This window comes from Cotesia typhae, unplaced genomic scaffold, assembly GCF_013202065.1.
Source record: "Cotesia typhae breed Kobodo isofemale line unplaced genomic scaffold, CoteBio_Ctyphae contig_83, whole genome shotgun sequence".
Lineage (NCBI taxonomy): Eukaryota > Metazoa > Arthropoda > Insecta > Hymenoptera > Braconidae > Cotesia > Cotesia typhae.
The window spans coordinates 1971557-1999241 of record NW_027423769.1 but is presented as its reverse complement, the minus strand read 5'-3'; the positions used below and the strand labels follow the sequence as shown (position 1 = coordinate 1999241).

The following is a 27685-nucleotide window of genomic DNA, read 5'->3' as shown; positions in this document are numbered from 1 at the left end:
AGACACCTATAATATATTATTAGTTTAGCTTTAATCGCGGGAAAATTAAATGATTTTATTGCCTAGCTTAGATATGTAAATAAATATATATTTAAATATTTCTATTAATTAATTAATTTTTTAATATTTTTTTTAAAACACAAAAATTCTTTAAAAAGTCTTTATTTATCGGAATGTAATAAATATAAACGTTATAAAAATTAAACGTTATGTTGATATTCTTCAATGAATTATTTATCTCAATTTATTCATACAATAAAAACTATTACTTATAAAATAATGGTTGAATTTTATTAATACTATTGCTTACATAAAGATAAAAAAAAATAGAAGAATATTAAAAACCGAAAAAATAAAAATTAAGTTAAAAAAAAATTAAAATCGTAAAGACTCAAGTATTAAATAAAATGTTATTAAAACTTATTGTAATGTCTAGTTCCATTAAAAATATAATTCATCAAGTATCTCGATACTTCAGATGGACATGTTGCCAAATATTCGTCGGTAATCAACTCATCACTGGCACCATAAACACCAAGCCAGTATCTATGTAAGTGCTTCAGAAGATCAATCATGATTTCTTTGTCGTCATCTTGTTGTCTCGATATTTCTGTAATGATAAAAACTAAATTAATAGTCTTTGCTTGAAATAAAAAAAAATATTTTATATTATAAAAATAAATAAATAAATTTACCATCATCAAGTTTAATCATAATCTTAGTAAGTGGACATAAAAAATTAATATCAATGTGATAACGATGTTTTTTTAACCAATTAGCTATTACTACACAATCATAAATTGAAGAAGCTTTGTTTTCATCCATTGGAATCATGTTTTCTTCTAATTTTCCCAGTATCTTAATCACAACACGAATAATATCTTTATAGTTGTTTATACGAGTCGTTGATTGACGTTCAACAATTTTCGTAATAATTTCAAGCCAACGTTCAATGACAACTTGATCGTGTGATTCATTGTCATCATCTTCTACTTCTTCTTGCTCTGACGGCATTAACTGGTCAAAAGTTTCTACTAAGCCTACCAACAGAGGATTTATTTCGAATATTTCATTGAGAAATATAGTATTCGTAGCAATTGATTGCATTAAAGCCAAAGATTCTCTCAATAATTGACCTACAAAACAATGATAGTATTTAATTAACATCATGAATTACATAAAATTATTTCACTTATAATTTCATTTATAATACTTACTATTTGTTGAACTATTGAAAATAAATGTTAGTGCATCCGCCAAAGGTTTACTGTATAGCAAGTATTCTCGCCAAGGTGATGTAATAGTAATCTGCATATCACGAGATCCAGCTTGAAGTACTCTCAAAAGTTGAATTAGTGTTTCAGTATCGTCAAAAGACATCAAGTTTAATAATTTATTTACTAATGTGGGTGTATTAGTAATACGAGTGAACGCTGTTGGCTGTGAACACAAATTTCCTAAGATACCTACTATTATTTCCTGTAAAAAAAAAAATTTAACTAATTGACTGGTTGTAAAAATTTAAAATAATTCTATAAATTTCAGAATTATTAAATCCAAATGAATTTTCTTTAAAATATGTAATAAAGTATAAACAATCCGTAACAAAAACAAATTGTCAGACTTTTGATAAATATTTACCCTGCATCTTGGCTCTGGTGCATTATCAATTACAAATTCAGAAACAGATAAAAAATTGTTTTGACATAAAAAGTCAACAACATCTTTCTCTGTTGTCATGTCCCAGAGATAACAAAGGTCTGTTTCTAGATCTGTTGACCATAGATCTTCATTAATCTAAAAATAAATTTCAATATAGCAAAGTTAAATTATAAAAAATCATATGATACTGAAGTAAGCCGTCAGCTGTCAATTAAAAAAATTTTTTTAACAAATCAATTACAATAAAAAAATGCTTCTAAAAAATTTTTAAAATTAACAGCTGACCGCTAACTTCAGTACTATCTTTATTATTAATAATCAGTCCATGCCTTGGATAAAGTCAACAATCTTCTTAAAATCCAAGTTGCACTATAAGTAGTATCTCCAACATTATCAGCATTGGCAACTATAAGTTCATTATCCGCAATTTTTAATTGTTCAATTCCAGAAACAGCTTCTTCGTTAGACATTGTTGACACTCGTTAAAAATTTTCCAATCAAACACTAAATAAAATAAATATCTGCTAAAAGTTACCGTACTTTTATACAATTATACAATTACAATACACTGAAGCAACATAAACAAAAAGTAATCGATTCGACAGGCACAAACGGGCATCAACAGAAATGACACTGAAGTTGGCAGACATTAAAAATTACTTAAAAATTTTATAATAATGCAATTATTATAAAAAAAGTTTAATTAAACAATTCCACATGTGAAAATTAATAAAAATTACAAGTGAAAATTTTTAGAAGCACTTTTTAATTTTATTGTAATTGATTTGTTATTAAAATTTTTAAAATTGACAGCTGACGGCTAACTTCAGCATTGTTCAACAGAAATACTTAAAAATTTCCCGCCAGGTGGCAGCACATTACAACAACAATTCGCGCCGCGCAAAGAAACGCGCATGCGCATAAATAAAAACATACTGACACATTCAAATACAGAAAATTGAGGGAAGGAGAGCTAGTAAAAAGAATAAAGACATGGAATATAATCACGCATGCATTACACGAGGATAGACGTAGACGGCAAATCAAATGGGGTGATCGGGTGGTGTGTGAAGTAGTGTTGGTTCGATCGTTGAACAGTCCAACAAAGAAAGAGCTAGCTCAAAAAAGAAGGATAGTGTACAGAGACTTGACAGCGAGAGAGAAAGACACAGGTGAGAAAAGAGAATAGAAAATACATTGTAGATTCGGTGGAAAGTGAGTGCGTTGGCGTGGTAGGGAGTCGTTGTCCTCGGGGTCCTCGTTCGTTCACTGTCCAACAACCGGACGACCATCAGTGCTACGCGAACAGCCTTCTTGTTCGTGTCATTCTGTTAAAATTTTTTTTTATTTACATTTGTATTTATTTTTTATTTCCATTGTTTAGATTATATCAATATAATCAATATATACATAGCACATGCTGGTGATAATTAGTTAAATTAATTGTTTACTCATTAAATACTCATTGTTTACCTCTAAGCGATGATAAGCTGAGTATACAACAGATTGCATTGAGTATTAAAGTTGCATCGTATCGAGAGAACCGGTAGACAATCACGTAGTCCCTGGATTCAGGATCAAACGCCTCGGAATTTTTTAAAACAGGTGTGTGGGTGTAAACTATTATTTTTTATTATATGACATGACATTAAAGTTAGCAGTTACTTGAAAATGTTTTAATTTTATTTAACAAAAAAATTTCTTCTAAAAATAATTAAAAAAAAATTGCATTTTTAATTTTTTGAAATTTCTACATGTCAATTTTTTTTGCACTAATTTATTTCTTTAAAAAATTCTAAAATTTATTAAATATCTGCTACTTTAATTTTCAATTTTTTTAATAACTAAATTAAAACATAAAAACATTTTTGTAAAATTGCGCTTACAGTTTTTAAAGTTTTTTACAAGTCAACATTTTTTTTTAATCATTTTTTCAATAAAAAAAATTCTAAAAATTTTTAAATGTCTAAAAAGAATTTTTTTATTGTAAAAAAATTTTTAAAATTGACAGCTGACAGCTAACTTCAGTATTATTCTATGACAATAATATTCTTTTATTAATTTTTTTTTTTTATAATATTTTATACGTGTAAGGTAACGTTGGAGGAGACCAGGTATACCTTTAAAGTCACTCATTTTATCTACACGATAATACACTCCAGGAGAATGCTAGTTACGGGCCAGTGATGCCAGATCTACCTTTAAAGATTGATGATTCATCTCAAACTGCTACACTATTAAACTTCAGAGCTCCGAAATACAATGATCCTACTTTCGAGTCTTTGTTTTTCTCTTACTCAGAACAATCAATAGCGAGGATTAATATTTCATATTTATTGTGAAAAAAAATTCACATGACCTTAATTTACCCTCGACCTACATCAGTATTGCTCATCATCATCAGCAAGAACATCATCATCATATTTACAGAGATTATCCTGAGCAGTAGCATAAATTCGATAATTATTGTTGAACTGAAAGTTTATTTGTGCAATCGACTACTTACTTAATAATATTACGATGTTAAGATTGTTTAGCTTACAGCACGCGGTACTTAATTTTGTTTCTCTTCAGTGAGCAGCGCGTGCTTACTTATCAATTAAATAATCGTATAGGATTCAACGTAACAGACGTTGTCACGAGACAGAGCGACAAGACAATGTGGAAATCGAACAAACAAATCTTAGCAAGCTGTACTGTCCCCATGGAGTTAATAATAATTTATTATGGTTATTGTTAGTATTATTTTATTTTCATTTTTTGTTATTACGCTTCCCCGATTTTTCCGCAAGTGAACACTGTCTTTGTATATTACCGTTACAATGAATAAACTGGTGTTATTAGTCACAGAAGCGTACTGCATTAGAGTGAAGATAATTTTAAGCAAAGATAAATATTAACAAAATTTATTTCTTTGTCAACAGAGTGGAGCAGAATGGAACTGATGGATTGTGTGGGCAGAGAGATGGTAGCTAAACCAGAGAGATAGCGTTAGTTGGAATTGTGTGGAGACTGATACGTGATACGCTCCTGGGGAAGTTCAACGGGCCCCGGGAACTGATCGTGATGCCAACCGCGACAATCCAATGGGTCCTTGCTATCCTCTCGCTTGTGCTCGTTGACGCGTCTCCTCTTCATCCTCTTCCGCCGCACGCAGGTAAGGGACCGAGTATATCCGTTTATTTTTCTTTGTTATCATATTAATATAAAATTATACTGACTATGTCTATATCATTAAAAATATTTCAGGAATTACTAAGCGGTCTTACATTGGTTACTATGAACCAGTCTCATATGACACGGCTATTTTACGAAAACATCGAAACCGGGTCCGACGAGATGTATCCGAAGCCAGCAAGGTTCAACCAATCGTTCTTCATCTTCGGACATTCGACAGGTAACAAATGAAAGCGCTTGATGAGTGTAACATCGGGATGAGCTTATATCTTTAAAAAAGTCATTATTTAATGAAGCAAAATTTTATTTATTTATAGTTCACAAGTCACATAGTGACTACAAGGTTGCTAGTTTAATTTAATTTAATACGTAATAATTAATCTATTATTATAACACGTAGCTACGAAATTTTATGGTTTCTCAACGTCCTTGTACTATTCAATTTTATACTATCGATTCGTTGAATAATATATCGTATACCTATATTTATGTTTTTTTTTTTTTAACAGAGAATGGACAATGAGACTTGTTCCCGACACTGTATTTGCAAAAGATGCAGTTTTTGAAGGAACAAATGGACCAATCGCTTTTGATTCTTCTCACTCATATACTGGCACCGTTGCTGGTAAGTAATATTTTGATTTATTGTCAAGGTGAAACATATATTATGTCGGCTTTCTGATTAATGTAAAATGAAAAACTATGTACTCTGTTATCGGTGCTGTAAATCCTTGTAACCGTCTTGAATACTTTTTTATCATTACTCTAACTTTTATATCCATTTATTTTCTTATAAACAGAGTTGCTTCTAGTTTTATATTCCAAGTTTCATTTTGTTGGTGAAAAGATAAATGAATCTATTGCAAGCGTATTTTAACTATCTCTAGCATTAACACACACGTTTTTTTCATTTTTCACAGAGGACGACAATGCTATTGTGGAAGGAATTTTGACAGAAGACGGTTTGTTTGATGGATCCGTTTCTACAACTTCTGAAGACTATTACTTTGAACCAACAAGCAGATATTTAACAAAAACAGAAAATTCTGAGAGTGAAGAAAATACGTCACCTACTTATCATACCATAGCGTATCGAGCATCAGATATCGTGGCTCCACCTCAACCTAGCCGCTGTGCCAGCAAAGAATTGCATGAAGGAAAATTAAATAAAAATAATTCTATTCATCTAAGTGAGAATAAAAAAAATGAATCATTTGAGCCTTATTTTGAGCAACTTCAGGACCATGAAATTCGTGATAATGGTGGATATTATTTACGGCAACTTAATCGAAGGCATGTTAATAAAGGAGGTTCCAATATACAATTTATTGATGGGTAAAATTATTTTTAAAAATAATTATTTTATTGAATATTGGGTACTTTACATAATTTGGGGAAAATAAGTTTTTATTTATTGAGTATGTAAATATTATTTTTCATTTTAGGATCAACAGAGATAGATTTACGAGACATTTACATAAACGAGCCACTGTTGATCCCCGTAAAACAACATGTATGCTATATCTGCAAGCTGATCATCAATTTTTTGCCCGATACGGTACCGAGGAAGCTTGCATTGAAGTAATGACAAGGCACGTGCAGCGAGTTAACTCTATTTACAAACATACAGACTTCAATCAAGATGGGAGACCTGATAATATAAGTTTTATGATAAAACGAGTTAAAGTTCACAATGCAGATGCGATGAAGGATCAGCATTATCGATTCCCAAATAGTTACGGAGTTGAAAAATTTCTAGAACTTTTTTCAGGTAAATATGCTACGACGTGATGCGTCATTCGTTAAGGGGGAAAATACGTATAGACAGACGTTTTCATTAATTTTTTTAAGATATAAAAAATTAATATTATTTATTTATGAGTATTTTTCGTATTAAACAACAATATAACTTAACAAATAGCGGAGAAATAACATTAATTTTCATATCTTAAAAAAATTAATAAAAATGAAATCAGCATGAAAACGTCTTTCAACCCGTATTTCCGCCTAAACTAATAAAATTCACCGTTATATATACATATTTTTATTCTCATATTTTTTTATTATTTTAGAGGAAGATTATGACGCATTTTGTTTGGCCTACATGTTCACGTACCGGGACTTTGAGATGGGGACACTCGGACTTGCATGGACAGGCGATTTAAAAAATGCCGGCGGCGTTTGCGAAAAGAACGGAGTAAGAATATTATCTCGTTTAATTTTCTTATATTATTTTAATGCTCATATTTTTTTTTATCTATTTTAAAATTTAGTTTAATTTAAAAATAAAAATTTTATTTAAATGCAAATTTATTGTTTTTACTTCGTATAAAGTACGATACATGCGCGCGCTTATATCTGTATATATATTCACTCTCTTAACCACCTGGAAATAGGTACAGACAGAATTCAAGCTTTTTAAAGATGACGTATACAGGATATTAAATATTGATCGAAAAGTCGTTATGAAAAGACCAAAACATTTTTTTCCATTTACTATATACATCAATAGATTATTTTATCTTTAAATTTATGATGCGTATACCATTTATATTATATATAACTTAAACTTTTTTATTATTTTAAAATTCCGCCCAGTCTACTATTTCATAATAAATTAAGTGATGTTAAATATTCAGTCAATTATGTATTATTCATAAAATATTTAAATACAGAAAAAAAAAATGTAAAATTTATATTTACACATAATAATAATAATATTTCCATGTTTCTAGAATTGATTTTTGTAATTTAATTTTCATGATGGGGTTCATTTAATAATTTTATTGATCTGTCAGATTTAATATGTTGGGTTATTTTAATTTGCGTTTATGTCATAAAGTTTTTATTTTTAATTTAATAAATTACTTTTTTTTTTTTTTACAGCACTATAGAGGAAGTATGAAATCTCTGAACACTGGAATCGTAACTTTACTGAATTACGGGAAACACGTACCACCAGCTGTTTCTCATGTTACTCTGGCACATGAAATTGGCCATAATTTTGGGTCACCGGTAAGTGAAACAATTAACAAGATTACTTATGTAAAACAACAAATAAAAACTAAATTAAATAAAAAAACAAAACTTTAAATTTGATACGGTTATTTACAGCACGATCCAGAGCAGTGTACACCAGGTGGTGAGGATGGAAATTTTATAATGTTTGCTCGTGCAACCAGTGGTGACAAGCGTAATAACAATCGTTTTAGTCCGTGCAGTTTAAATGCCATAAATCCTGTTTTAAATACTAAAGCACGTTCACCTAAAGGTTGTTTCACAGGTAAAAATTTTAATTGCTATTAATTTTTTGTTTTATGAAGTTTTATTATTATATATAATATTGATTTAAAAATTAATTACAGAACCTCAAGCGTCACTTTGTGGGAACGGAGTCGTTGAAAACGGAGAAGAGTGTGATTGTGGATGGGAAGAGGACTGTCGTGATTCCTGTTGTTTTCCTCAACGTCGTTACCCGCCGGCAGAAGAAAAACCCTGTACATTAACGCCTAGATCTATTTGCAGCCCTAGTCAAGGTCCTTGTTGTACAACAGACTGTAAATTAAAGTTCTCAGACAAGTGTCGTGAAGATAATGGTTGTAGAGACGCGAGTTTTTGCGATGGTCGGTCACCACACTGTCCTCCGTCAATCAATAAGCCAAATAAAACAATCTGTAACCGCGAACTGGTGTGCTTTATGGGAGTAAGTCCAAGAAATTATATTAAGGGGTTAAATGGATTTCACGGCTTATTAAATAATTTTTTTTTTTAGGAGTGTACCGGTAGTATTTGCCTAGCTTATGGCCTAGAATCTTGTCAATGCATTCCTGGTCCAAACGACTCACCGACTAAAGCCTGTGAGCTTTGTTGTCGTCTTCCTGGTGGTAATCAACCTTGCTTGTAAGTTTATAAAAAAAAATTTTTCATTTTAAAATTATATTGAATGAAATTTTATTAAGACTTATAATTTATTTTATTTATCCTAGATCGTCATTCGATTGGAACTCACCTCCGTATGACATTCCTGACATGTTTTCAAAGCCAGGTACGCCGTGCAATGATTACAATGGATATTGCGATGTATTTCAAAAATGTCGAGAAGTTGATCCAAGTGGACCGTTGGCGACGTTAAGAAAACTATTGTTATCTGATGAAAGTCTAGCTACATTCAGAAGATGGGTTATTGACCACTGGTATGCAGTTGCTCTCATTATTTTAGCAGCGATATCTTTACTCGTAAGTATAAAAAAAATTTTCTAATTTATTTTATTATTGTAAAGTTTATTTTGTTAGATGATAATTTTTGTTTATAATTTATCATTTATTTCTTCATTTGCTCTTGTTAATATTTTGTCTATTAGAGACATTATAAAAAAAAGTCTAAGGATCAAAGTACGGAAGAAAAGTGTAAGTTATTTATTTTTCATCGAATTAAAGTAACTGCTCGATGCTTTGATTCCTTGGTATATGTGTATTTACCCAATATAGTAGTATTTACTGCTGTAATTTATTTAAATTAAAAGTTTTAGTAATGAATAATTATTAGTCAGAAATAATTAAAATGGTTTAACTGTTATTTTATAAAATACAGGTAGCAACGATACGGTTCCTCGGGAAACGATCGAACCCGAAACTCAAGTCGGTTACGATAATCCACAGTTCAACAACCGAAACAGTGAGATTACCACCGGAGGGTGCGGAGGGGGTGACAGTCCACCCACCGGCTGTCAGGGCGAAACTTCCATTAAATCAGAAAGTGAGAGAGAAACGACGGCAAAGCAAACAGAAGGATTTGTTGACCAACAATCCGACAAATAATAGTAGTAATAATAAGACTGCAAAGGTACACAAATTTATATAAATTAAAGGGCACAACTAGTGTGACAGCCTAAAACAAAGGCGATTTTTAATAAATTCAAAATTTTAGTATGTTATTTTCACAGATATAACCTATCGAAATATGAAAAAAAAAAATCGATTTTTAAAAAATTTCACACCAGTTGTGCCCCTTAAATAATAACAAAGTTTCGCCTTCATTTTGCAGAAATTAAATTTATTTAATTAAAGATCACAACCATGATGAGAAGAAGAAGTAAACAGCCAACGGAGTTGGCTAAAAAAAAGAAGAAAAAGAAGAAACGTGTTGTGCCAATTGTTGTTGAAGAACCAAACCGTAAGTGTATTGAAGTATCAACAGCGCTACCTTCCATTGCTGATCAGCAAGTAGCTCCCATACCAGAAGAGACTCCAACTAAAGTGTCTTCCAAAGATGTTGGATTGAAGAAAAAACGTAAAAAGAAAGAAGTAATTGATTATTCAATGGCACAAGCTGACGAGGATAATGAAGTTACTTCCAGTGATAATTCAGACCCCAAAAGTAAAGTTAGATCTTGGCTTCTTGCGTCACATGGTCGAATAGAACAAGCCAATATTGCAGCTTTAACAAAGAGCAAATCAACACCAGTAGGCCTTGCCGGTTCTCCGGCAGTAACCCCAATGGGACGGACCACTGCTGCTGCTGCTATTTCGAGAACACGACCTTTAAATTCTAAAAGGACAGCAGATGCTAAGACTCAACGTATCAGCAATTCTGCAAGAGCTAAAGATCCAACAAGTGAACGTGTTCGATTACAAATTGTTTATAAACCTCCATTTAAATTCAGTGTCAAATTTAAAAAAACCGATAAAGTTCAACAAATATCCAGTAATCGTAAAAATATAAGAAGTTCTCGTCCCAGAACAGCAGTTCTTGTTCGAACGTCAAATAAAAAAGATAAACTCAGGAAAGGCCAACAATCATCAACGTCTAAGGGAGTTAATGTCACTGGTCGACCAATCGAGTCTTCCCACGCTGCCAACTCAGATCTTCATACTGTTCCCTCTGACCTTGAGGTATTATTATCAGAAAGTGAATTTTTATTTTCTGATGCGTGACACTTGTCACCGATCATCCAACTGTGGATGAAAAAAAATTTTATTGAAGGTGTATAATAAATAATATAGCAAGGATCTATTTATAAATATACATAAGGTTACGTATCATAATAATAATACTAATAATAATAATAATAATTTTTTAAGCCATGAGGATAAGGAAATGAAACGGAAGAAAGTCCTATAACGAATAGTATAATTACTAGTCTTTCGTGAAGTGAATTCCTGTTAATTAATATTTATTTCATTCATCGTTTTTTGCTCATTAATAAGCAATATATACGTATTATTTCTCATTTCATTATTTTTGTTGAAAAAAATAGGGTAATTATTTACAAGTGGGGTCAATTATGATAAAAAATGTCGTGAGAGAAAAAAATAAAAATACGATAGCTTTTTTGCCTTCAAAAGTTGGAAAAAATTTTGGCTCTCATGTTTTTGGATAAAATTTATATTTTATCTTTTTTTGATATATTTTTTTTGCGAAGTACATAAAAAAAAGGAACAATTAAAAAAAAAAAAAGTTGAATATCACAATTTTATAAAAAATTTATAAATTTTTTTTTTTTTATTTGTTAAAATTGTGATAATTAACTTTTTTCTTTTTAATTGTTCATTTTTTTTAATATTTTTCAAAAAAAAAAAATATATATCGATAAAATCAAATAAATATTTAAAAAAAAAAATTAAAAATTAAAATTAATAGTTGACCCCCACTTGTAAATAATTACCAAAAATAGAATGAAAAGTGAAGTACCATCAACTTAATTAAATATATAATGATTTCACTATTGTCAGTAGTGACGAATGATCAAGTAAAATAATAACATAAAAAAATATTCAGTGTTACCTGTGATTATTATTTAATATTTTTTAAATCGTTATTATTTTTTCCAACACGATCGTGTTCTGAGGCAAAAGATCCGTCGTCTTCCTAGTTTCGGCACGTGTATAAAAGTGTCCCTTGACGATCCTCCAGCACGATCTCATCAGACGGGAACAAAATAGTTAGATAGAATTTAAGAATCAATCCTTCATAGTAAGTCGTAAATACAACTTTGTTAATTATTTTAATCGAAACAAATAATGTTATTTATTGTGATATGTGCCAATGCGAGGTACCAATGCACTGCCGATCATTATGTGTGACATAAACTATCTTGCCTTTAATGCTTATCCAATTTTATTTTTATTTTATGTCGCCGACATCAATTGGGTTTTTTTTTTTTTTTTTTTTTTTTTTCCCTCATTAATATTAAGTGATAAAAAATACTCTAAGTTTTACGTTAAAAAAGGAACCCGAGACTATCAATGTATTCTAATCTATTGAAAGACTATAAAAGTTTGTACTTTAAATTACATTTTTTTTTTTCTACGATAAAACTTATTGTATTTCTAATAATTATAGTTGACGTACAAGTTACGTAAGTTATATTTTTACTGTTAAATAAAAAAAAAATGTAAATAGTTGTAGAGCGTAATACCTTTTATGTGCTCGAAAAAATGTACTTATACGTGGAAATCGCTTGTTGTCAAAAGTATTTCGTCCAAACACTTCAATATTATACATACTTAAATTAAATATAAATGAATGAATAAAAAATACATAATTACTCACATTTTCTAACAATATTGTATACAAATATTGCTCTGCTGTATTTTTTCACGGGCTTTGTAAAAATAAATATTAATTATGGCTGTATTCATTTACTGTACATAAAAATAAATATGTATGAATCCAAAAATTATTTTGATATTATTTTTTAAATAGATTTGACAATTACCTTTTATTTTGATATCCAGTGTGGTCATTTTTTTTTTAAACTAAATATATTAACATCACTCTAAGCCTGTAGATTTTTCCGTTACTATTTTTAAACTAAGCACATGACACTGAAATTGGCAGACATTAAAAATTATTTTAAAATTTTATAATAATGCAATTATTAAAAAAAAAAAAAATTGATTAAAAAGTTTCACATGTGAAAATTAATAAAAATTACAAGTGAAAATTTTTAGAAGCATTTTTTTATTGTAATTGATTTGTTAAAAAAATTTTTTAAATTAACAGCTGACTGCTAATTTCAGTAGTCTACTTAGCACAAATTTGACGGTTAAGAAGTATCGATTTACACAATCGAAATCGAAACTATATATCGATTATTAATGACACTGAAGTTGGCAGACATTAAAAATTATTTTAAAATTTTATAACAGTGTAATTATTATAAAAAAAATTTCACATGTGAAAATTAATAAAAATTACAAGTGAAAATTTTTAGAAACATTTTTTTATTGTAATTTTGTTATTAAAATTTTTAAAATTGACAGCTGACGGCTAACTTCGACATTATGATTATTAACACGCGTAGGTAGTGTAAATATTTACAGTATGAACCGCGAACAGACGTGTGCTTATACTTTTGTCGTTAAAAAGTGTTAAAGTGAAGACATTATTAAATTAAAAATAGTATTGTTGTAAATTTATCAATAACAAATATTAAAATGATGGATTTATCCGATATAGACGAAGAGTATACAGGTTTTGGAAAATTAAATAATAAAAATAATTACAACTGTGATTTATCTTCTGACTACAATGATTGTGATAATTATAATAAAAATAAACAAAAATCTTCAATGAAAAAAAATAATAAAAATGTATTATTGTCATCAGCTGAAAATGCCACCACTAAAGCAAAAACTATAAATAAAAAAACTACAGCTGTTAATGAAGATAAGGTTAGAGAAAAAAAGGAAGCGGCTAAAGCTAAATTAAAATTGAAGTTAGAAAAAAAGCGCATTAAAAATATTGAACCAGGTGAATGTTTAAAATTTATTACAGTTAATTTTCACCATGAAATTTGTAAATTTGATTTTTATAATGAAACTCTGTCAATTTTGGATGCATCAGCTGTTAAATATTCCACTAAATTTTCATCTGTACCAAATAGTATTTCTTGGACAAGAACTGTTGAAAATTATTCACTAGATAATGACAATAAAATTAACACAACAACAATTGAAGTTAATCAAAAATATTTATTAATTATTTGGAAGTGGGACAAAGTTATACAGCTGATAAATGATAAATTATTTGTGTCATCTGTCACTTCTCTCTGTAATTCTTCAGCTGAGATTAATTCAACTTTAGTAATTTACGGAGTAGAAAAATATTTTGAGTATCATGAAAGTAAAGGCAAAAAAAAGGCCAATAGTAAATTGTACGAGTCTATTGAAAATATTCCTAAAGTATCCAGAAAAATATTTGATATTAATTTAATTCAAATTCAATTGCAAGCTAAGTGCAATAGTAGACTCATTGATGAAGCTGCTGATATGAGTTTGTTAATTTATCAATACACAAAATCAATTGCGGAAATTCCGTATAAATTGGAGATGGACGCTAAATTGAACGATCAATTGGATTTTTTTGTTTCTGGAGACAACAAGAATACTATTCAAGTTGATAAAGAAGGATATGGATTAAAAAAACTCTGGTTGAAGCAACTCTGTATTTTTAATAACTCGAGCTTAGCTGTTGCTGATGCCATTTCTTCAGTCTATCCGAGTCCTCAACAATTAATTGAAGTAATTGAATTTATTAAAAATAAAAATTTATTACTGTATTTTAATGTATTTAAATTTATTACAGGCTTATTTAAATTGTTCACGTGAGGATGGAGAAAATCTTTTGAAAGATATTCCGGTAAATATGCAACTAAATTTTTAGTTTTATTTATTTATAGATATAAGCTCATTCCGATGTTATACTCATCAAGAGCTTTCATTTAAGTACCCACGTGGTAGTTTGGCTACTAAGGCTACTATTGTAGACAATATTACAGAATTGTAGTTATTTTTAAACAATTGCGTTAAGTTAAATTAACATGAGCACGACAATTGGTTGAGCGCAAGATCTGGCACTTTTTCTTTTTTAAAAAAAAACCTTAGTAGAAAATACTACCACGTGGTAGCCAACCCATTCGGATGAGTGAAATATATAAATATAGAAAATATATGAAAAATTGATGTGGGTACTCAATTAAAAGGTCATTTTTAATTAATTGATTGTTTGTAGATTAAAAGATCAATAACTTCAACTGCAGCATCAAGAAAACTTGGACCTGAGCTTAGTAAAAAAATTTATACATTATTTACATCTAAAAACGGAGAACAATCAATTCAAATTGATAAATAACATCTAAAAATTGGTAAGTACGACTAATTTTTAGACAAATAATTTATTAACAGCAATTATTAATCTATATAACAATTTTAGGTAGTAAAAAGTGTGATAATTACATCGAATTATTATTTTCGACCAGTACTATATATCATGAACAGTTATTATTAAAAATAGTATTAACTAATAATAATTAATAATTATAAATATTGCGGAGATGAAAAATAACATAATGTGAAATCAAATAAAATGAGACAATATAAATTATATTTATACTAAAAAATAACTCCGCTAGATTATCAAATGTCTGACTCATCAAACAATTTACAGTCCTTAGTTTTAGTTTGTACATTGTGTTTTTCGTCACTATCTACAATATTATGATTATGATTATCATTATTAATTTTATCAGCTAATTTAGATATAATTTTAATAGGTGTTGATGTGTATGATGAATGACTTTGATCGCCGACAATTAATTGGGAAGACTGACGCTTATGCGTAGTATTTTTAGTTAATACCACTTGATCAGTATATTTTGTTGAAGTTCCAGAATTTTGTCGTTTTGATAATATTATTTTAGTATATTTAACAGGTTGTTGATTGCTTCCAGAAGACGAAGATTGATTAGAAGACATCGATGAATTTTGCATGCGTCTTTGAAAGACAACACGATTAACGAGACTGTCTGATTGATTTGAATTCTGATCAATTTTTTTTGTGGGCGTTATTTTATTTGTAGGACGTTGATAAACTTTACCTTCTTTATTACTCAATAAAACAACCTTTGTCGGGTTTATTTTATTGACTGATTTTTGTTGAATTGAATCATTAATAGTTGTGAGAGGCAAATAAATAGGTGGTGCTTTTTCAATAGCATTTAAATTATCATCATCTTTAGCAAATATTATTGGTATGTCTAAAATATTTCCGAGATCATCATCGTCAACCTCTAATGATGGATTATTTTTAATCAATGGTTGTTGGGTTTTTTCCCATTGATTTTTATTATTTATAGGCGTTATTTTCGGCAGTTTTTCATCATTTTTCAGTGAATTTTTTATTTTATTCGACCACGGCAGTATTGTTATTGAATTTGTACTTTCAGTCACTGGAGTAATTTCGTTAACTCTCGTGATGTTGATTGCATTATTTAAATTAATATTTCCACCTGAACTCGTACACTCCGTCACTATAAAAATTCATTAATATATTTTATATTTGTATTAATGATACTGAAATTATCCACATCGTTAATGAAATGAAATCAACTTTAATGCAAACTAAATAAATTACAGGAGTAATGGATTTAAGGATTAAAGGATAAAAATCAAATTAATCTAAAATACAAAAAAAAAAAAAATGTTTATTTAAAACACAAAAATTAATTTATCAAAAATGTGTTTAATTTACATATTTTTTAATCACTAATGGTAGATCATTTTAAAAAAATAAAAAAAAGTTACTTATAATTTAATTATAAGTGTGAAAAAAATTAAAAAGATAAAGTTGAGTTCATTTTTGTAAAAAAATACTGATAATGAATCCTGAAAAAAATAGACGAAAAAAATTTAAAAATTTTTTCCGGGTCTATTTTTTCCGATTATCACTGATAATATATATACATGTATTTTTTTATAATTTAACTTAATTTTTTGGTAATTTATCTGAGATGAGTTATTTTAAACAATTAATTCAAATTTAAAATCACGATGATTTTATACTTTTAGATATTGATATTCTACCTTTTGTCGTAGATGCAGTACTAATAGTTGTACTACTGGATTCACAGTAACTGATTGGTATTGTTTGATTAGAAATTTTTTCCTCAATTAAATTGTCATTATTTTTTCGATTTTGTAGTAATGCAGTCAGAGATCCTCCTGTTCCAGAAGATTTATTTTGAACACCTTGAAAATAAATAATTAAGTTGTTAATAAATCAGTTGATTAACTATTATATAGCAATGGACGGTTAAGCTATTTTATAGGAATACCTGAAGGTGCTGCGACTCTAACTTGGTTCCCATTAGATGTTAATACCGTAACGAGTTTTGTCTCTCCAGATTTTTCTATCGTCTTATAATTATTAGTAGAGATGGATTTATTGAACGTTTTATTCGTTGGTGTAATTGTTTTTAATTTTCCCGTAACGTTTGATGTATTATTTGATTGTATCATTTTTGGTACTTTAGAAAATGAAACAGGAGTTTTTGAATTAGAATTAGAATTAGATTGAATTGGATTGCTCAATTGATTTGACGGTCCAGCGGGTAATCTTATTGGACCTATGGGACTTAAACTAGCCATAGATCCAATATTCAGTGTGATTCCGTTCGAATTTGAGGATATCTATAAAAATAAATAATCTATATTATTAACTAAAAAATTACCTTTTATCTTGTAAACTATTGACATTTTTATATTTTATATATTTTATATATATGATATATTATTTTTTATTAAATCTTAATAAAATAATAAAAATGACTTACAGGAATTGGTTGACGAGATATTATTTGATCAGACGAGCCTAATTTCTGATTATTGACAATTTTGGGTTTTCGCCTTGGAACAGAATTATGTGAGTTAGCATTATTCGAATTGCCCGCTGTAACAAGAGTGGATTGCATATTTAAAACCGAAGACTTATCAAAAGAGCCTTGACTCCTGTTTGAATTAAACTGGCTACCCGGCGTACCTGAACGAATTTTTTTCTGTAAATTTGGAAAGCTCGATTCACTGTCAACAGAGCTGCTGGTTGAATTTTTTCGTTTACGGGCTTCTCTTTTATTTTTATCTGGATTTAGTAATCCAGCTGGGCGTAGTGGCAATGGATGAGGTTGAACCAGAATACCGCCAATGAAATCAGTAATTTCGTCCATGATGCAACGATCAACCATAGCCTGAGAAATTCCTTCAGAAATTTTTTTATTGCTCGATATTCTCAAGCTGTCATCCGCAGTACCTACAACAACTAAGCAACTTTCAACGAGCAATTTTTCTCGTACATTTTCTAGATCATCAGGTCTTACAAGCGTTGCATTTTGACCAATTACAAACATAATAGGGCATCTTATATCCATTAGAGTGTCTTCAGGTGAGCCTCTTTTACCTTCTGCAGTTGCAAAAGGAAAACCGAGACATATAACAGCTGTAACATGTTCCATAAGCGCAACTTGAGATGCTAAAGCAGCTCCAGATTTAAAACCAACTAAAATTACAGGATTTCCTGGAAAATCACTTCTCACATCTTGAATCTTTGCTCTTGTGGCTTGTACAAGTTGCTCAAGGCACGTCATCATAGTCATTTTATTAGCTGACAATCCTAAATGTGAATGAACAGTAACAAGCGTTCCAAGCATTCCCAACTGTGTAATCCACTTGTGTTGACGTGGTGAAATGCAACTGCCAATTCCAGATGGCACTACAACTAAAATTGGATTACCTGGAAGCTTTTTAGGTCTGATATTATTTAAACAAGTAGCCACTGGATCCCAAGTTCGTTTTATAAGTGCATTAAGTGTCTCTAAAGGTATAGATCCTGGTTTAACAATAGCATTTGCTATTGGAGCAGTCATTCTGTCCACTAGCTGAGGAACTTTAGCTCTTAATGTTTGAAGTATGTCTAAATAAATTATAAGTGCTTCACGAGATAAATTATCAACTAGTAAGCCGTGCAACCATTGAAGTATTCTGTAGTCCCAGCTAATAGTAGCCATTACCTCGCGAAATTTTTTAGCTGATGAGTCGGTTGATGTTCGCCGGTATACTAGCTCCATTTTATTGTTCACTTTTGTTAGTCTGTGCAACCGTTCAGAGTTTATTATCATAAATATTCGGGAAAATATTCTTCTTTGCACTGGTGACCATAATGTTTTTTCTATTTTTTCTTCCCAGTCATCATTGCTGTCTTCTGATCGGGTAAAGTTGATTAATCTTAGCGCTTCTTCGATTGAGTTTCGTGGATTTGTCAAGTCACTTGGTACTGATAATTGGTCTGGTTCATCACAATTTTCTACGTTTATTATACTACGTTTATGCAGCTTTCTCCTAAAAATTAAATTAATTTAAATGAAAATAAATTTAGAAGATATTAAATAATTTTTTTTATTAGAAATTTAATAACTTTATAATAAATTTACCGAGTTAGTGGAGGCTTATTAAAAAATATCCTAATTGTTGGCTTGACATAAACATTCTCCGGTCTCCAGTTCCAAGGTCTAGCATAACAATGTTCCTTTAAAATTGCACTGACTTCTTCATCCGTATATCCAGCCAATTTATGTAAAAATGACGTCAATTTATTTAAATTATCATCAGAAAAATCCGTAGCAAGACCAGGATGGTTGGATCCACAAGGTGAGGATGATGACATTGTCCTTTATTTAGATCCTCGTAAATTACTTCAAACTCTACACAATCATGAATAATTTAAATATTTATCCAAGTAATAATAAACTATTACATCAATTTATACACGTTACCTCATCATGCCCATGTTACTGCTGGACATTTAAATTCTGTATTAATTCTTCTAGAAGCGTAATAAAAATTATCAAACATTTTTGACATAAAGCCAAGTATGCTTAATTTAAAAACATCAAAATTTTTGACATTTAACAACTTTGTAAGCACGTTAATAATTTTTCTTTGTACGAATTACGTTGTGGCTGTAGTATTTTAATTTCTCACTCACTCACTCTCATTGATAGTTGTAGAAATAATGATGATTGGATTGGCTTTGGCTTGATGCTTGCTTTTTTCTTAACCTGCGTGTAGAGTGGGGAGAGATTCATAAATCTATCTCTGAATTAAATTGTTAGATGGCGCTAAGACAAAATTCTAACGCTCAAAATCAATTACTGCATAACACTGAAGTTGACAGATATTAAAAATTTTTTTGGAAGCTTATAGCAATTAAATTATTGAAAAAAATTAATTGACAAGTTTTACATGTAAAAATTAATAAAAATTACTAGTAAAAATTTTTAGAAGCATTTTTTTATTGTAATTAATGTGTTAAAAAATTTTTTTAAATCAACAGCTGACCGCTAACTTTAGTATTATATTACTGTTCATGAAAATAAATGGAATGTCAAAAAAAATCCAATCGAATAAATATACTGCACCAACATTTGTTCAATATTGAATCAGTATATATGTATATATAAATATATACACTCCTTATTATTGAAAATGGCCGAAAGACAAATGTACACGTGTATATAACTATAAAATAATGTTGAGCTTTACATCAAACTTGTCACTTAGCAATAATGACTACAATGAGGAATATTGATCGGTCGATTAATTTTTGGTTTGATATTTTTTTACGTGCTTTTCTGGCATTATTAATTGTGTAAGTTTTATTTTATTTATTTGTTTTTTTTTTTCCTTTATTTACAAATTTATCATTATTGATCCACCGCAGTGTTTTAAATTTTTTTTAATTATTTTGGATGATATTTAAGTCAATTTAAAAAATTATTAAATATCTGGTAAATTAATTTTGATTTATTTTAGTGGTTTGATTGATAATATTTATTTTTTAGGACGTTGGAAAGAACAGAACCGTTTAATCGAAAAATTCATGATGATGAAGTCTGGCTTTATAAAAATCCTAAAACTGTGTCTTATGTACCAGTAACTATTTTATGGGTAAGTTTATTTAATTAATTAGTCATTATATTATTGTTGAATATTAATTTTTTTTTTTTTCAGCCAGCAGTATTCATTGTTCCCATGGTAGTCATTTCAGTATCATTTCTTATTCATAGAGACAAAATTGATTATGCTCAAGCATTATTGGCAGTGACACTAGCACTTGGCTTAAATGGAGTGTTAACGAATATTATTAAAATAATCGTAGGTAAGTCAAGGCATAAAAAAATTTTTATTTTATTTTTATCAATTTATAAAATAAATTTAATCAAATGATAATACATTTTTTAATTAAAAAAAAAAAAAAAAATTATCTTTTTAAGGCAGACCACGTCCAGATTATTTTTGGAGATGTTTTCCAGATGGTATAGCAAATGCAGAATTTAATTGCACAGGCGATTCTCATGAAATTCGTGATGGAAAAAAATCATTTCCCAGTGGCCACTCATCATGTAATTAAAAATTACACTAAAATTAACAGACACTTGATAATTTTTTTTTCTTGAAAAAAAAAAAAAAAGGCCTAGAAAATTATTAAAAATAAAAAAAAATTGTAATTTTTTAGTGCTTCTAAAAATAAAATTTTTAATTGAACTATTTATGATACTGAAGTTGACAGACATTAAATATTTTTATAATTTTATAGCAATGAAATTATTATGAAAAATAATTTAAAAATAAGAAATTAAAAAATTGACAGCTGTCAGTTAATTTCAGTATCATAACTATTTTTGTTATAATTTGTTTGTAAAAAAATTCTAAAAATAATCAAATGTCTTTAAATTTCAGTGCTTCAATTAAAATTCTAATTATTATTTAATATTCTTAACTAAAATTTATTTCAGTTGCATTTACAAGTTTTGGATTCGTAGCATTTTATTTAGCTGGAAAATTAAAAACATTCAGTTTATCTGGCAAAGGACATTCCTGGAAGTTATGTAGTTTTTTAATACCTTTAGGATTCGCATTGTGCATTGCTTTAAGTCGTACTTGTGATTATCATCATCATTGGCAAGGTAAGAATAATATAATTACTTATCCAATATAAATTCGAAATGAAAATAAAAATAACTTTTCTTTTATGTGAACAGATGTTGTTGTTGGATCGACAATTGGTATCTTTATTTCATACATGTGTTATCGTCATTATTACCCACCTCTAGATTCACAGTTGTGTCACAAACCTTACGCAGAATTAATTAAAGAAGGTGATATAAAAAGCATTAAAGCAGCACGTGAAGACGAGATAAAATGGATATAAAGAAATGAAAATGTGTACTTAATCAAGAGAAAAAAAAAAAAAAAAAAGATAAATCAACGTATTAAAAAGCATTTATATGTATGTTAAATTAAGCATAAATTTTTAAGTAAATTAATTTATTATTTAAATTAAGAATAAAGATTTTTTAATGTAAAACATAAATATAAGAGCATTTTTTTTATTGCAATTAATTTATTAAAAAATTTTTTAAATTAACAGCTGACTGCTAACTTTAGTATTATAATTACCAAAACTTTTTTAAATAATCCCGCCAACAGCCGAAACATCAAACGCCCTCTAGTTGTTGTAAAATATCTATTAACCTTTTTTACAATTACAGTACGTCAAGAATCATAAGAAAACAGAGAGAGAAAGAAGAGCGCAGCAATGTTTTTTGAAATGATTAGTTGGTTTGTCAGTTATGACGGTTATCACCAATAAATACGCTTGGTGTACTAGCCCATATATATACATGCACACATATATGTATACACACACATATATAGATTAAGTAAATTAAGATAATATATTTATTTGTTAAAATTGTATAGATACCGTATAAAATTAAAACATACGAATAGATATTCATCAAAGTGTGACAAATGGTAACATAGTTATTTAGTAATTGATTAGTGTTGTTGAATTTCTACATTGAGACTTCCTGTTCATGGCGATGCTCCAGCGTCGTTCATCGTACTAACTAAATACACTCAACACTCGACTCATCTCACATTATACTTATTTGTTTGTTATTATTTAAGTGTGTATTTTTTATATTTTGACGTTAAATTATTGAGTTAGTTAAATTTACCAAACAATTAATTTTTAATTAATTTTTGGGGCGCATAGGCCGTTCAGGCAAGGGTGCAAAGACCCCGTGTTGGAAAATGATCAACATGGAGACGGATAAAATCCTTGATGAAACAAATACAAACAATCAGGTACAATATTTATTTTTTTTATTTAATTATTAATTTTTTTATCTACAGTAAAAATTTTATTTTTTTTTAGTTATTTACGTTTGTATGACTAATATTTTTTTCGTCTCAATTTTTGTCAGTCTCCTTTCTCTATCTTATCCATTTCCTTTCTCTTAACGGTTTCTTTTGTATTAAATTTGTTTCTATTGTCTGTTTTTTATTTCAATCTATTTTTATTTTATTTATTTTTAATTTTTATTTTAATAATTGAGGTTACGCATAATCAATATTTATGTCATTAATTACTTATATATGTTTTTATTATAATTGCTATTGATTTTATTGCTTATTTAATTTATCGATTGCAACATACTTTTAGTGATTTATTTTATTCATCTAGTTTATATTTATTCATTTATTATTAATACTGAAGTTAGCGGTCAGCTGTTAATTTAAAAAAAATTTTTTTTTAATTAATCAGAGTAAAAAAATGCTTCTAAAAATTTTCACTTGTAATTTTTATTGTTATTGTTATTAAATTAAATTTTAGAAAACTAAAATAGGAATTTAAAGTGGGCTAGTGTTTTTATAAATTTTATTATTTACATCATGCTGAATAAATTAAACTAAATGTTTCAATAATATATAAATAAATTTAAAAGCAATAAATTATTTTTTTTCGTAATAAGTATTAATTATTAAAATACAAAATTTATAATACATGAAAATTAACTTGGTAGATATTTAAAAATTTTTGTTAAAAATTATTGCAAAATAAAAGTGAGAAAAAAAATTTAATTTATAAAATTAAAAAATGAAATTTTTTAAAAATCATTTTTAATTTAATTTTTATGTAAAAATGACATTAAAGTTAGCGGTTAATTATTTTATTTTATTTAACAAAAAAAATTTGCTATAAAAAAATTATTTTAAAAAATTTGCACATTTTTATTTTCTAAATTTTAATTTTTTTTCTCATTTTTATTTTCCAATAATTTTTAAATATCTGCCAAGTTAATTTTAATGTAAAAATGAAATTTAAAAAATTTTTGTAAAAATAGAAATTTAAAAGATAAAAAAATTGTTTTTCTATCAAATAATATTAAATGTAATAAATTGAACTTCTTGCGCAATATTTTGTAAACATAAAAAGTAATTGTATTTGGAGTAATTTTAGTAAGCTTCTGTTTAAATAGAAAAGTAAGAAAGTGTTGAGTTTGCGTGAATGAGTGAATCGAAATTATTGAACCGTATGTTCTTAAAACAATTCACAAGCTGTAATAGTGGCAGATTTTCCTACATAATAATCAATGCTCTTGCGAAGAGTATCCCTCTATCAAAGCGCGCCTGCCCATACGTTTATGTATTTAGTTAAGTTTATACAGTTACATTTGTACTGGGACTTTCCCGATAGCACAGCAGAATCGAGTTAAAGAGCTGCAAGAGTTGAGCTTGATTGTATTGTTTGCCCCTCCTGAATGTAATGGCACAGCTTTAGCTCACGCTTGATACTCCTAAGTAGGGCAAATATTGAAATTAACAATGATATCCCATGCTTTGTTTATATTTTCTTCATTTCATTTAATTTTATTAAATTAAAGCATAAAATTTAAACATTCAAGCTTATGAATAACAATGAAGCTTTATTAATTGAGTAGGTCAATGATAAATGGTACAGTAAGTAAGTACTTGGAACGTCTTAACGTCTGGAGTTTAAAAGTATAAGAAAGAGCTAAGAACTTGCTTCATGAGGTCAAGAACCGCAACGTGTCGTAGGTATTACCGACTCTCTCTCTCTCTGATGTACGCTACTCTACTCATTGTTGTATTATATCCTCCAATAGCGACTTAATTTTATCACGAGATTGTTTTTAAAAAAAAAAAAAAAATTATTTTTATTCGATCTAGAATAAAAAATTTTTTATTTTTTAGCCTCTAATGAGTTATGACTAAGCGTGTAATTAGCATTTATTTAATAATGATAATTTGAAATTTTTTTTGAGATATTAATTTAATTTTTTGGTGTTTCAGTATCCGATGACGATATTATACGATCCAAGCCGTAAGAAAGAGCCTTCGTCACAGACGATGAGTCTGACAACTCAGTATACACAAGAGAAGGAAATGTGCATGAAATATTTTGAACGATGGAGTGAACCAGAGCAAGTTCATTTCGTTGAACAATTATTGGCACGAATGTGTCATTATCAGCATGGGCATATTAACTCTTTTCTCAAACCAATGCTTCAGAGAGATTTCATTTCACTTTTACCGAGTAAGTTTATTTTTATCTGTAAATTAACAGGATCAAGTAAAATAATTAAAATTTTGGTTTATTAAATGTTTTTATCCAGAAAAAAAAATTTTTTTTCTTATTCTCTTAATAATATAAATAATTTGATTACAGAAAAAGGTTTAGATCATGTAGCTGAAAGTATTCTATCATATTTGGATGCTGAATCACTGTATGCCGCAGAACTTGTCTGTAAAGAATGGTACCGAGTAATAAGCGAAGGAATGCTATGGAAAAAACTTATCGAGCGTAAAGTAAGAACTGATTCTGTTTGGCGTGGATTAGCTGAAAGACGAGGCTGGTAAGTGTATTATAATTATAAATAACTTTTTATAAAATAATTTATCACGAGTAATATAATTAAAATGAATTTTTATTTTAATAGGATTCAACACTTGTTTAAACCAAGGCCTGGCGAAAGCTATAGAGATCACGCATTTTATCGAAATCTGTTTCCTAATATAGTCAAAGACATCGAGAGTATTGACAATAATTGGAGAATGGGAAGACATAAATTACAAAAAATAAATTGTCGTAGTGAAAATTCTAAAGGCGTATATTGTTTACAATATGATGATCAAAAAATCGTATCGGGTTTGCGTGATAATACCATCAAGATATGGGACAGAAATAATTTACAGTGTATTAAAGTTTTAACGGGGCACACTGGATCTGTTCTCTGTTTACAATACGACGACAAAGCTATTATATCTGGTTCTTCCGACAGCACTGTGAGAGTTTGGGACGCAAATACTGGTGAAATGGTTAACACTTTAATTCATCACTGTGAGGCTGTATTGCATTTAAGATTTAATAATGGTATGATGGTTACCTGCTCAAAGGTCAGTGTAATTTTTTGTTTTTTATTTTTTATATACAAAAAAAAATTAACTTTAATCAAGTAGATAATTTTTAAGGATTTCATTTTATTGATTTGAGTAGAAAAATTTTTAAACCCCTTAAATTCAAGTTAATTTTTTTTTTTTTTTTTTTTTTTCAGTGTATACTGTTGGTTTAATTTTTTTAATTCAAATAAATAATTATTGGTTACTTTTAATTTACAGGATCGATCAATTGCCGTTTGGGACATGACATCACAAACAGAAATAGCATTACGCAGGGTACTGGTTGGTCATCGTGCTGCTGTTAATGTTGTAGATTTCGATGAAAAGTACATAGTGTCTGCAAGTGGTGATAGGACAATTAAAGTATGGAATACCTCGAGTTGTGAATTTGTGCGAACGTTGAATGGACATAAACGTGGAATTGCGTGTTTACAATATAGAGATCGCTTAGTGGTTAGTGGTAGCAGCGATAACACTATCAGATTGTGGGATGTTGAGTGCGGAGCATGTTTACGTGTACTTGAAGGACACGAAGAATTAGTACGGTGTATTAGATTTGACAGGAAACACATTGTTAGTGGAGCTTATGACGGGTAATATTTCATTTTTTATGTTATTATTCTTGTTTCAATAATTTTTAATTATCTTGATACATTTTTTTTTTTTATTTTCTAGAAAAATTAAAGTATGGGATCTCGTCGCCGCTCTCGATCCACGTGCTGTTGCTAGTACTCTCTGTTTACGTACATTAGTGGTAAATTTTTTTTCAATATATTTATGTAATTAAATGCTTAAAAATTAATATTAATTTCTTATATAAGAAATTTGAAAAACTAAAAATGAAATTTTTTTTAAATATTTTTTTAATTTTATCTGCAGAGCCAAAAGGACGTAGATGTTGAGATGCGCCCTTTTGGCATTAGTAACACCATATTAAATGACTTTTTTTTTTTTTTTTTTTTTTTTATTCAACAGGAGCATACGGGACGTGTGTTCCGTTTACAATTTGATGAATTCCAAATCGTATCATCTTCACACGATGACACGATACTTATTTGGGATTTTCTTAATTGTAATGGCTCAGATGCTAATCCAGGTGGGTCTTCATTGAACAATACAACCGCTTCAAATAATCAGTCTGATACTAGATCTCCTTCTCGTATGTATAATTATATATTATGATATATTATGTAGTAAAATAATTATAATATATAATATATTATATATTATAATTAAACAACACGATAATTAATACACAATAAGTAATAAAATAATTTTTCTAGCGTTCGAGTGACGTACAAAAACTGATCCAATCCATTATTGTGATACAATTGTAAGTTTAATTGAATTGTTGGTTGAAAAAAAAACTTTTCAAGTATTTGTTGAAATTGTGCATTCATTTTATTTTTTTTTTATTTTTAGATATGTGGTTAAAAAGTGAAGATGTGTTTGCGTTCCGATTTGTGAAAGTTGGTAAATAAAAAACAAGAAAAAAAAATTTTTAAATCGTGCCCAAGCAACAAACAAATTGTAACAATAGAAGTTATCAGCTGAGCTTACATAAAAACACGTGAGAATAAAATAATGGACTAACAATTATCAGATTAATGGATTAAAAAAAAAAAAAAAAAAAAAGTAATGACTCAAGCTGTCGAAGTTAGCGCGTGCTAAACGCACAATATTTAGTAATAATTCTTTAAAATATAAATAAATAAAAACGAGCTAGTTCATCCTATGGATGAAA

General features: G+C 28.6%; 6 protein-coding genes across 12 annotated transcripts; 4 read left to right on the top strand and 2 right to left on the bottom strand.

The window, feature by feature from the left end:
• Nucleotides 1-177: 177 nt before the first annotated feature.
• On the bottom strand, nt 178-12532 carry LOC141533314 (uncharacterized). 2 transcript variants are annotated; one of them, XM_074252127.1, is made up of 6 exons: nt 11624-12532; nt 1992-2166; nt 1642-1797; nt 1218-1479; nt 696-1136; nt 178-610 (listed from the first exon to the last, which is right to left on the bottom strand). In XM_074252127.1, the coding sequence occupies exons 2-6, from the start codon at nt 2130-2132 to the stop codon at nt 414-416; spliced, it is 1197 nt and encodes a 398-aa protein (XP_074108228.1). In that variant the 5' UTR covers nt 2133-2166; nt 11624-12532; the 3' UTR covers nt 178-413. The 2 variants fall into 2 exon arrangements, with proteins under 2 accessions (XP_074108228.1, XP_074108227.1); XM_074252126.1 differs by lacking the exon at nt 11624-12532 and adding an exon at nt 2859-2990.
• On the top strand, nt 3048-11943 carry LOC141533310 (disintegrin and metalloproteinase domain-containing protein 10). 2 transcript variants are annotated; one of them, XM_074252117.1, is made up of 14 exons: nt 3048-3267; nt 4587-4819; nt 4912-5059; nt 5349-5464; nt 5760-6174; nt 6285-6610; nt 6912-7036; nt 7726-7854; nt 7954-8122; nt 8205-8542; nt 8612-8739; nt 8826-9075; nt 9431-9682; nt 9907-11943. In XM_074252117.1, exons 2-14 carry the CDS (start codon nt 4729-4731, stop codon nt 10771-10773), a joined length of 3354 nt encoding a protein of 1117 aa, XP_074108218.1. In that variant the 5' UTR covers nt 3048-3267; nt 4587-4728; the 3' UTR covers nt 10774-11943. The 2 variants fall into 2 exon arrangements, with proteins under 2 accessions (XP_074108218.1, XP_074108219.1); XM_074252118.1 differs by lacking the exon at nt 3048-3267 and adding an exon at nt 4112-4397.
• Nucleotides 12533-13032: 500 nt separating the features above from the next.
• Mms4 (Methyl methanesulfonate sensitivity 4) lies at nt 13033-15194 on the top strand. The gene is made up of 4 exons (XM_074252125.1): nt 13033-14364; nt 14429-14482; nt 14855-14987; nt 15056-15194. Exons 1-3 carry the CDS (start codon nt 13279-13281, stop codon nt 14972-14974), a joined length of 1260 nt encoding a protein of 419 aa, XP_074108226.1. The 5' UTR covers nt 13033-13278; the 3' UTR covers nt 14975-14987; nt 15056-15194.
• A 10-nt stretch (nt 15195-15204) lies between these two features.
• Rcd1 (Reduction in Cnn dots 1) lies at nt 15205-19863 on the bottom strand. 2 transcript variants are annotated; one of them, XM_074252120.1, is made up of 7 exons: nt 19446-19860; nt 19104-19373; nt 17660-19011; nt 17454-17569; nt 16956-17310; nt 16705-16869; nt 15205-16151 (listed from the first exon to the last, which is right to left on the bottom strand). In XM_074252120.1, exons 2-7 carry the CDS (start codon nt 19334-19336, stop codon nt 15259-15261), a joined length of 3114 nt encoding a protein of 1037 aa, XP_074108221.1. In that variant the 5' UTR covers nt 19337-19373; nt 19446-19860; the 3' UTR covers nt 15205-15258. The 2 variants fall into 2 exon arrangements, with proteins under 2 accessions (XP_074108221.1, XP_074108220.1); XM_074252119.1 differs by having other exon boundaries at nt 17454-19011; nt 19446-19863.
• On the top strand, nt 19180-22050 carry LOC141533316 (phospholipid phosphatase 5). 2 transcript variants are annotated; one of them, XM_074252130.1, is made up of 6 exons: nt 19180-19320; nt 20514-20619; nt 20683-20830; nt 20946-21074; nt 21468-21638; nt 21714-22050. In XM_074252130.1, the coding sequence occupies exons 1-6, from the start codon at nt 19304-19306 to the stop codon at nt 21881-21883; spliced, it is 741 nt and encodes a 246-aa protein (XP_074108231.1). In that variant the 5' UTR covers nt 19180-19303; the 3' UTR covers nt 21884-22050. The 2 variants fall into 2 exon arrangements, with proteins under 2 accessions (XP_074108231.1, XP_074108230.1); XM_074252129.1 differs by lacking the exon at nt 19180-19320 and adding an exon at nt 20022-20320.
• Nucleotides 22051-22311: 261 nt separating this feature from the next.
• On the top strand, nt 22312-27576 carry Slmb (beta-transducin repeat containing E3 ubiquitin protein ligase slmb). 3 transcript variants are annotated; one of them, XM_074252123.1, is made up of 10 exons: nt 22312-22488; nt 22733-22824; nt 24835-25078; nt 25211-25397; nt 25482-25938; nt 26161-26534; nt 26617-26695; nt 26917-27100; nt 27225-27274; nt 27364-27576. In XM_074252123.1, the coding sequence occupies exons 2-9, from the start codon at nt 22771-22773 to the stop codon at nt 27233-27235; spliced, it is 1590 nt and encodes a 529-aa protein (XP_074108224.1). In that variant the 5' UTR covers nt 22312-22488; nt 22733-22770; the 3' UTR covers nt 27236-27274; nt 27364-27576. The 3 variants fall into 3 exon arrangements, with proteins under 3 accessions (XP_074108224.1, XP_074108223.1, XP_074108222.1); XM_074252122.1 differs by having other exon boundaries at nt 22312-22643; XM_074252121.1 differs by having other exon boundaries at nt 22313-22824.
• Nucleotides 27577-27685: the final 109 nt, after the last annotated feature.

What these genes read in the sequence shown, in the direction of transcription:
- Slmb (XM_074252123.1), top strand. Translation starts at nt 22,771, where the DNA reads ATGATCAACATGGAGACGGATAAAATCCTTGATGAAACAAATACAAAC. An exon ending in TTTCATTTCACTTTTACCGA is followed by an intron (nt 25,079 to 25,210) that starts GTAAGTTTATTT and finishes ATTTGATTACAG; the next exon opens with AAAAAGGTTTAGATCATGTA. An exon ending in TTAGCTGAAAGACGAGGCTG is followed by an intron (nt 25,398 to 25,481) that starts GTAAGTGTATTA and finishes TTATTTTAATAG; the next exon opens with GATTCAACACTTGTTTAAAC.
- LOC141533314 (XM_074252127.1), bottom strand. Translation starts at nt 2,132, where the DNA reads ATGTCTAACGAAGAAGCTGTTTCTGGAATTGAACAATTAAAAATTGCG. An exon ending in GATTGTTGACTTTATCCAAG is followed by an intron (nt 1,798 to 1,991) that starts GCATGGACTGAT and finishes ATTTATTTTTAG; the next exon opens with ATTAATGAAGATCTATGGTC. An exon ending in TATGATTAAACTTGATGATG is followed by an intron (nt 611 to 695) that starts GTAAATTTATTT and finishes TTATCATTACAG; the next exon opens with AAATATCGAGACAACAAGAT.
- Rcd1 (XM_074252119.1), bottom strand. Translation starts at nt 19,336, where the DNA reads ATGTCATCATCCTCACCTTGTGGATCCAACCATCCTGGTCTTGCTACG. An exon ending in TATCTCGTCAACCAATTCCT is followed by an intron (nt 17,311 to 17,453) that starts GTAAGTCATTTT and finishes TTATTTTTATAG; the next exon opens with ATATCCTCAAATTCGAACGG. An exon ending in TAGAGTCGCAGCACCTTCAG is followed by an intron (nt 16,870 to 16,955) that starts GTATTCCTATAA and finishes TTTATTTTCAAG; the next exon opens with GTGTTCAAAATAAATCTTCT.
- Mms4 (XM_074252125.1), top strand. Translation starts at nt 13,279, where the DNA reads ATGATGGATTTATCCGATATAGACGAAGAGTATACAGGTTTTGGAAAA. An exon ending in GTCCTCAACAATTAATTGAA is followed by an intron (nt 14,365 to 14,428) that starts GTAATTGAATTT and finishes AATTTATTACAG; the next exon opens with GCTTATTTAAATTGTTCACG. An exon ending in ATCTTTTGAAAGATATTCCG is followed by an intron (nt 14,483 to 14,854) that starts GTAAATATGCAA and finishes GATTGTTTGTAG; the next exon opens with ATTAAAAGATCAATAACTTC.
- LOC141533316 (XM_074252129.1), top strand. Translation starts at nt 20,238, where the DNA reads ATGACTACAATGAGGAATATTGATCGGTCGATTAATTTTTGGTTTGAT. An exon ending in TTTCTGGCATTATTAATTGT is followed by an intron (nt 20,321 to 20,513) that starts GTAAGTTTTATT and finishes TTTATTTTTTAG; the next exon opens with GACGTTGGAAAGAACAGAAC. An exon ending in TTATCATCATCATTGGCAAG is followed by an intron (nt 21,639 to 21,713) that starts GTAAGAATAATA and finishes TTATGTGAACAG; the next exon opens with ATGTTGTTGTTGGATCGACA.
- LOC141533310 (XM_074252117.1), top strand. Translation starts at nt 4,729, where the DNA reads ATGCCAACCGCGACAATCCAATGGGTCCTTGCTATCCTCTCGCTTGTG. An exon ending in ACCTAAAGGTTGTTTCACAG is followed by an intron (nt 8,123 to 8,204) that starts GTAAAAATTTTA and finishes AATTAATTACAG; the next exon opens with AACCTCAAGCGTCACTTTGT. An exon ending in GTAATAATAAGACTGCAAAG is followed by an intron (nt 9,683 to 9,906) that starts GTACACAAATTT and finishes ATTTAATTAAAG; the next exon opens with ATCACAACCATGATGAGAAG.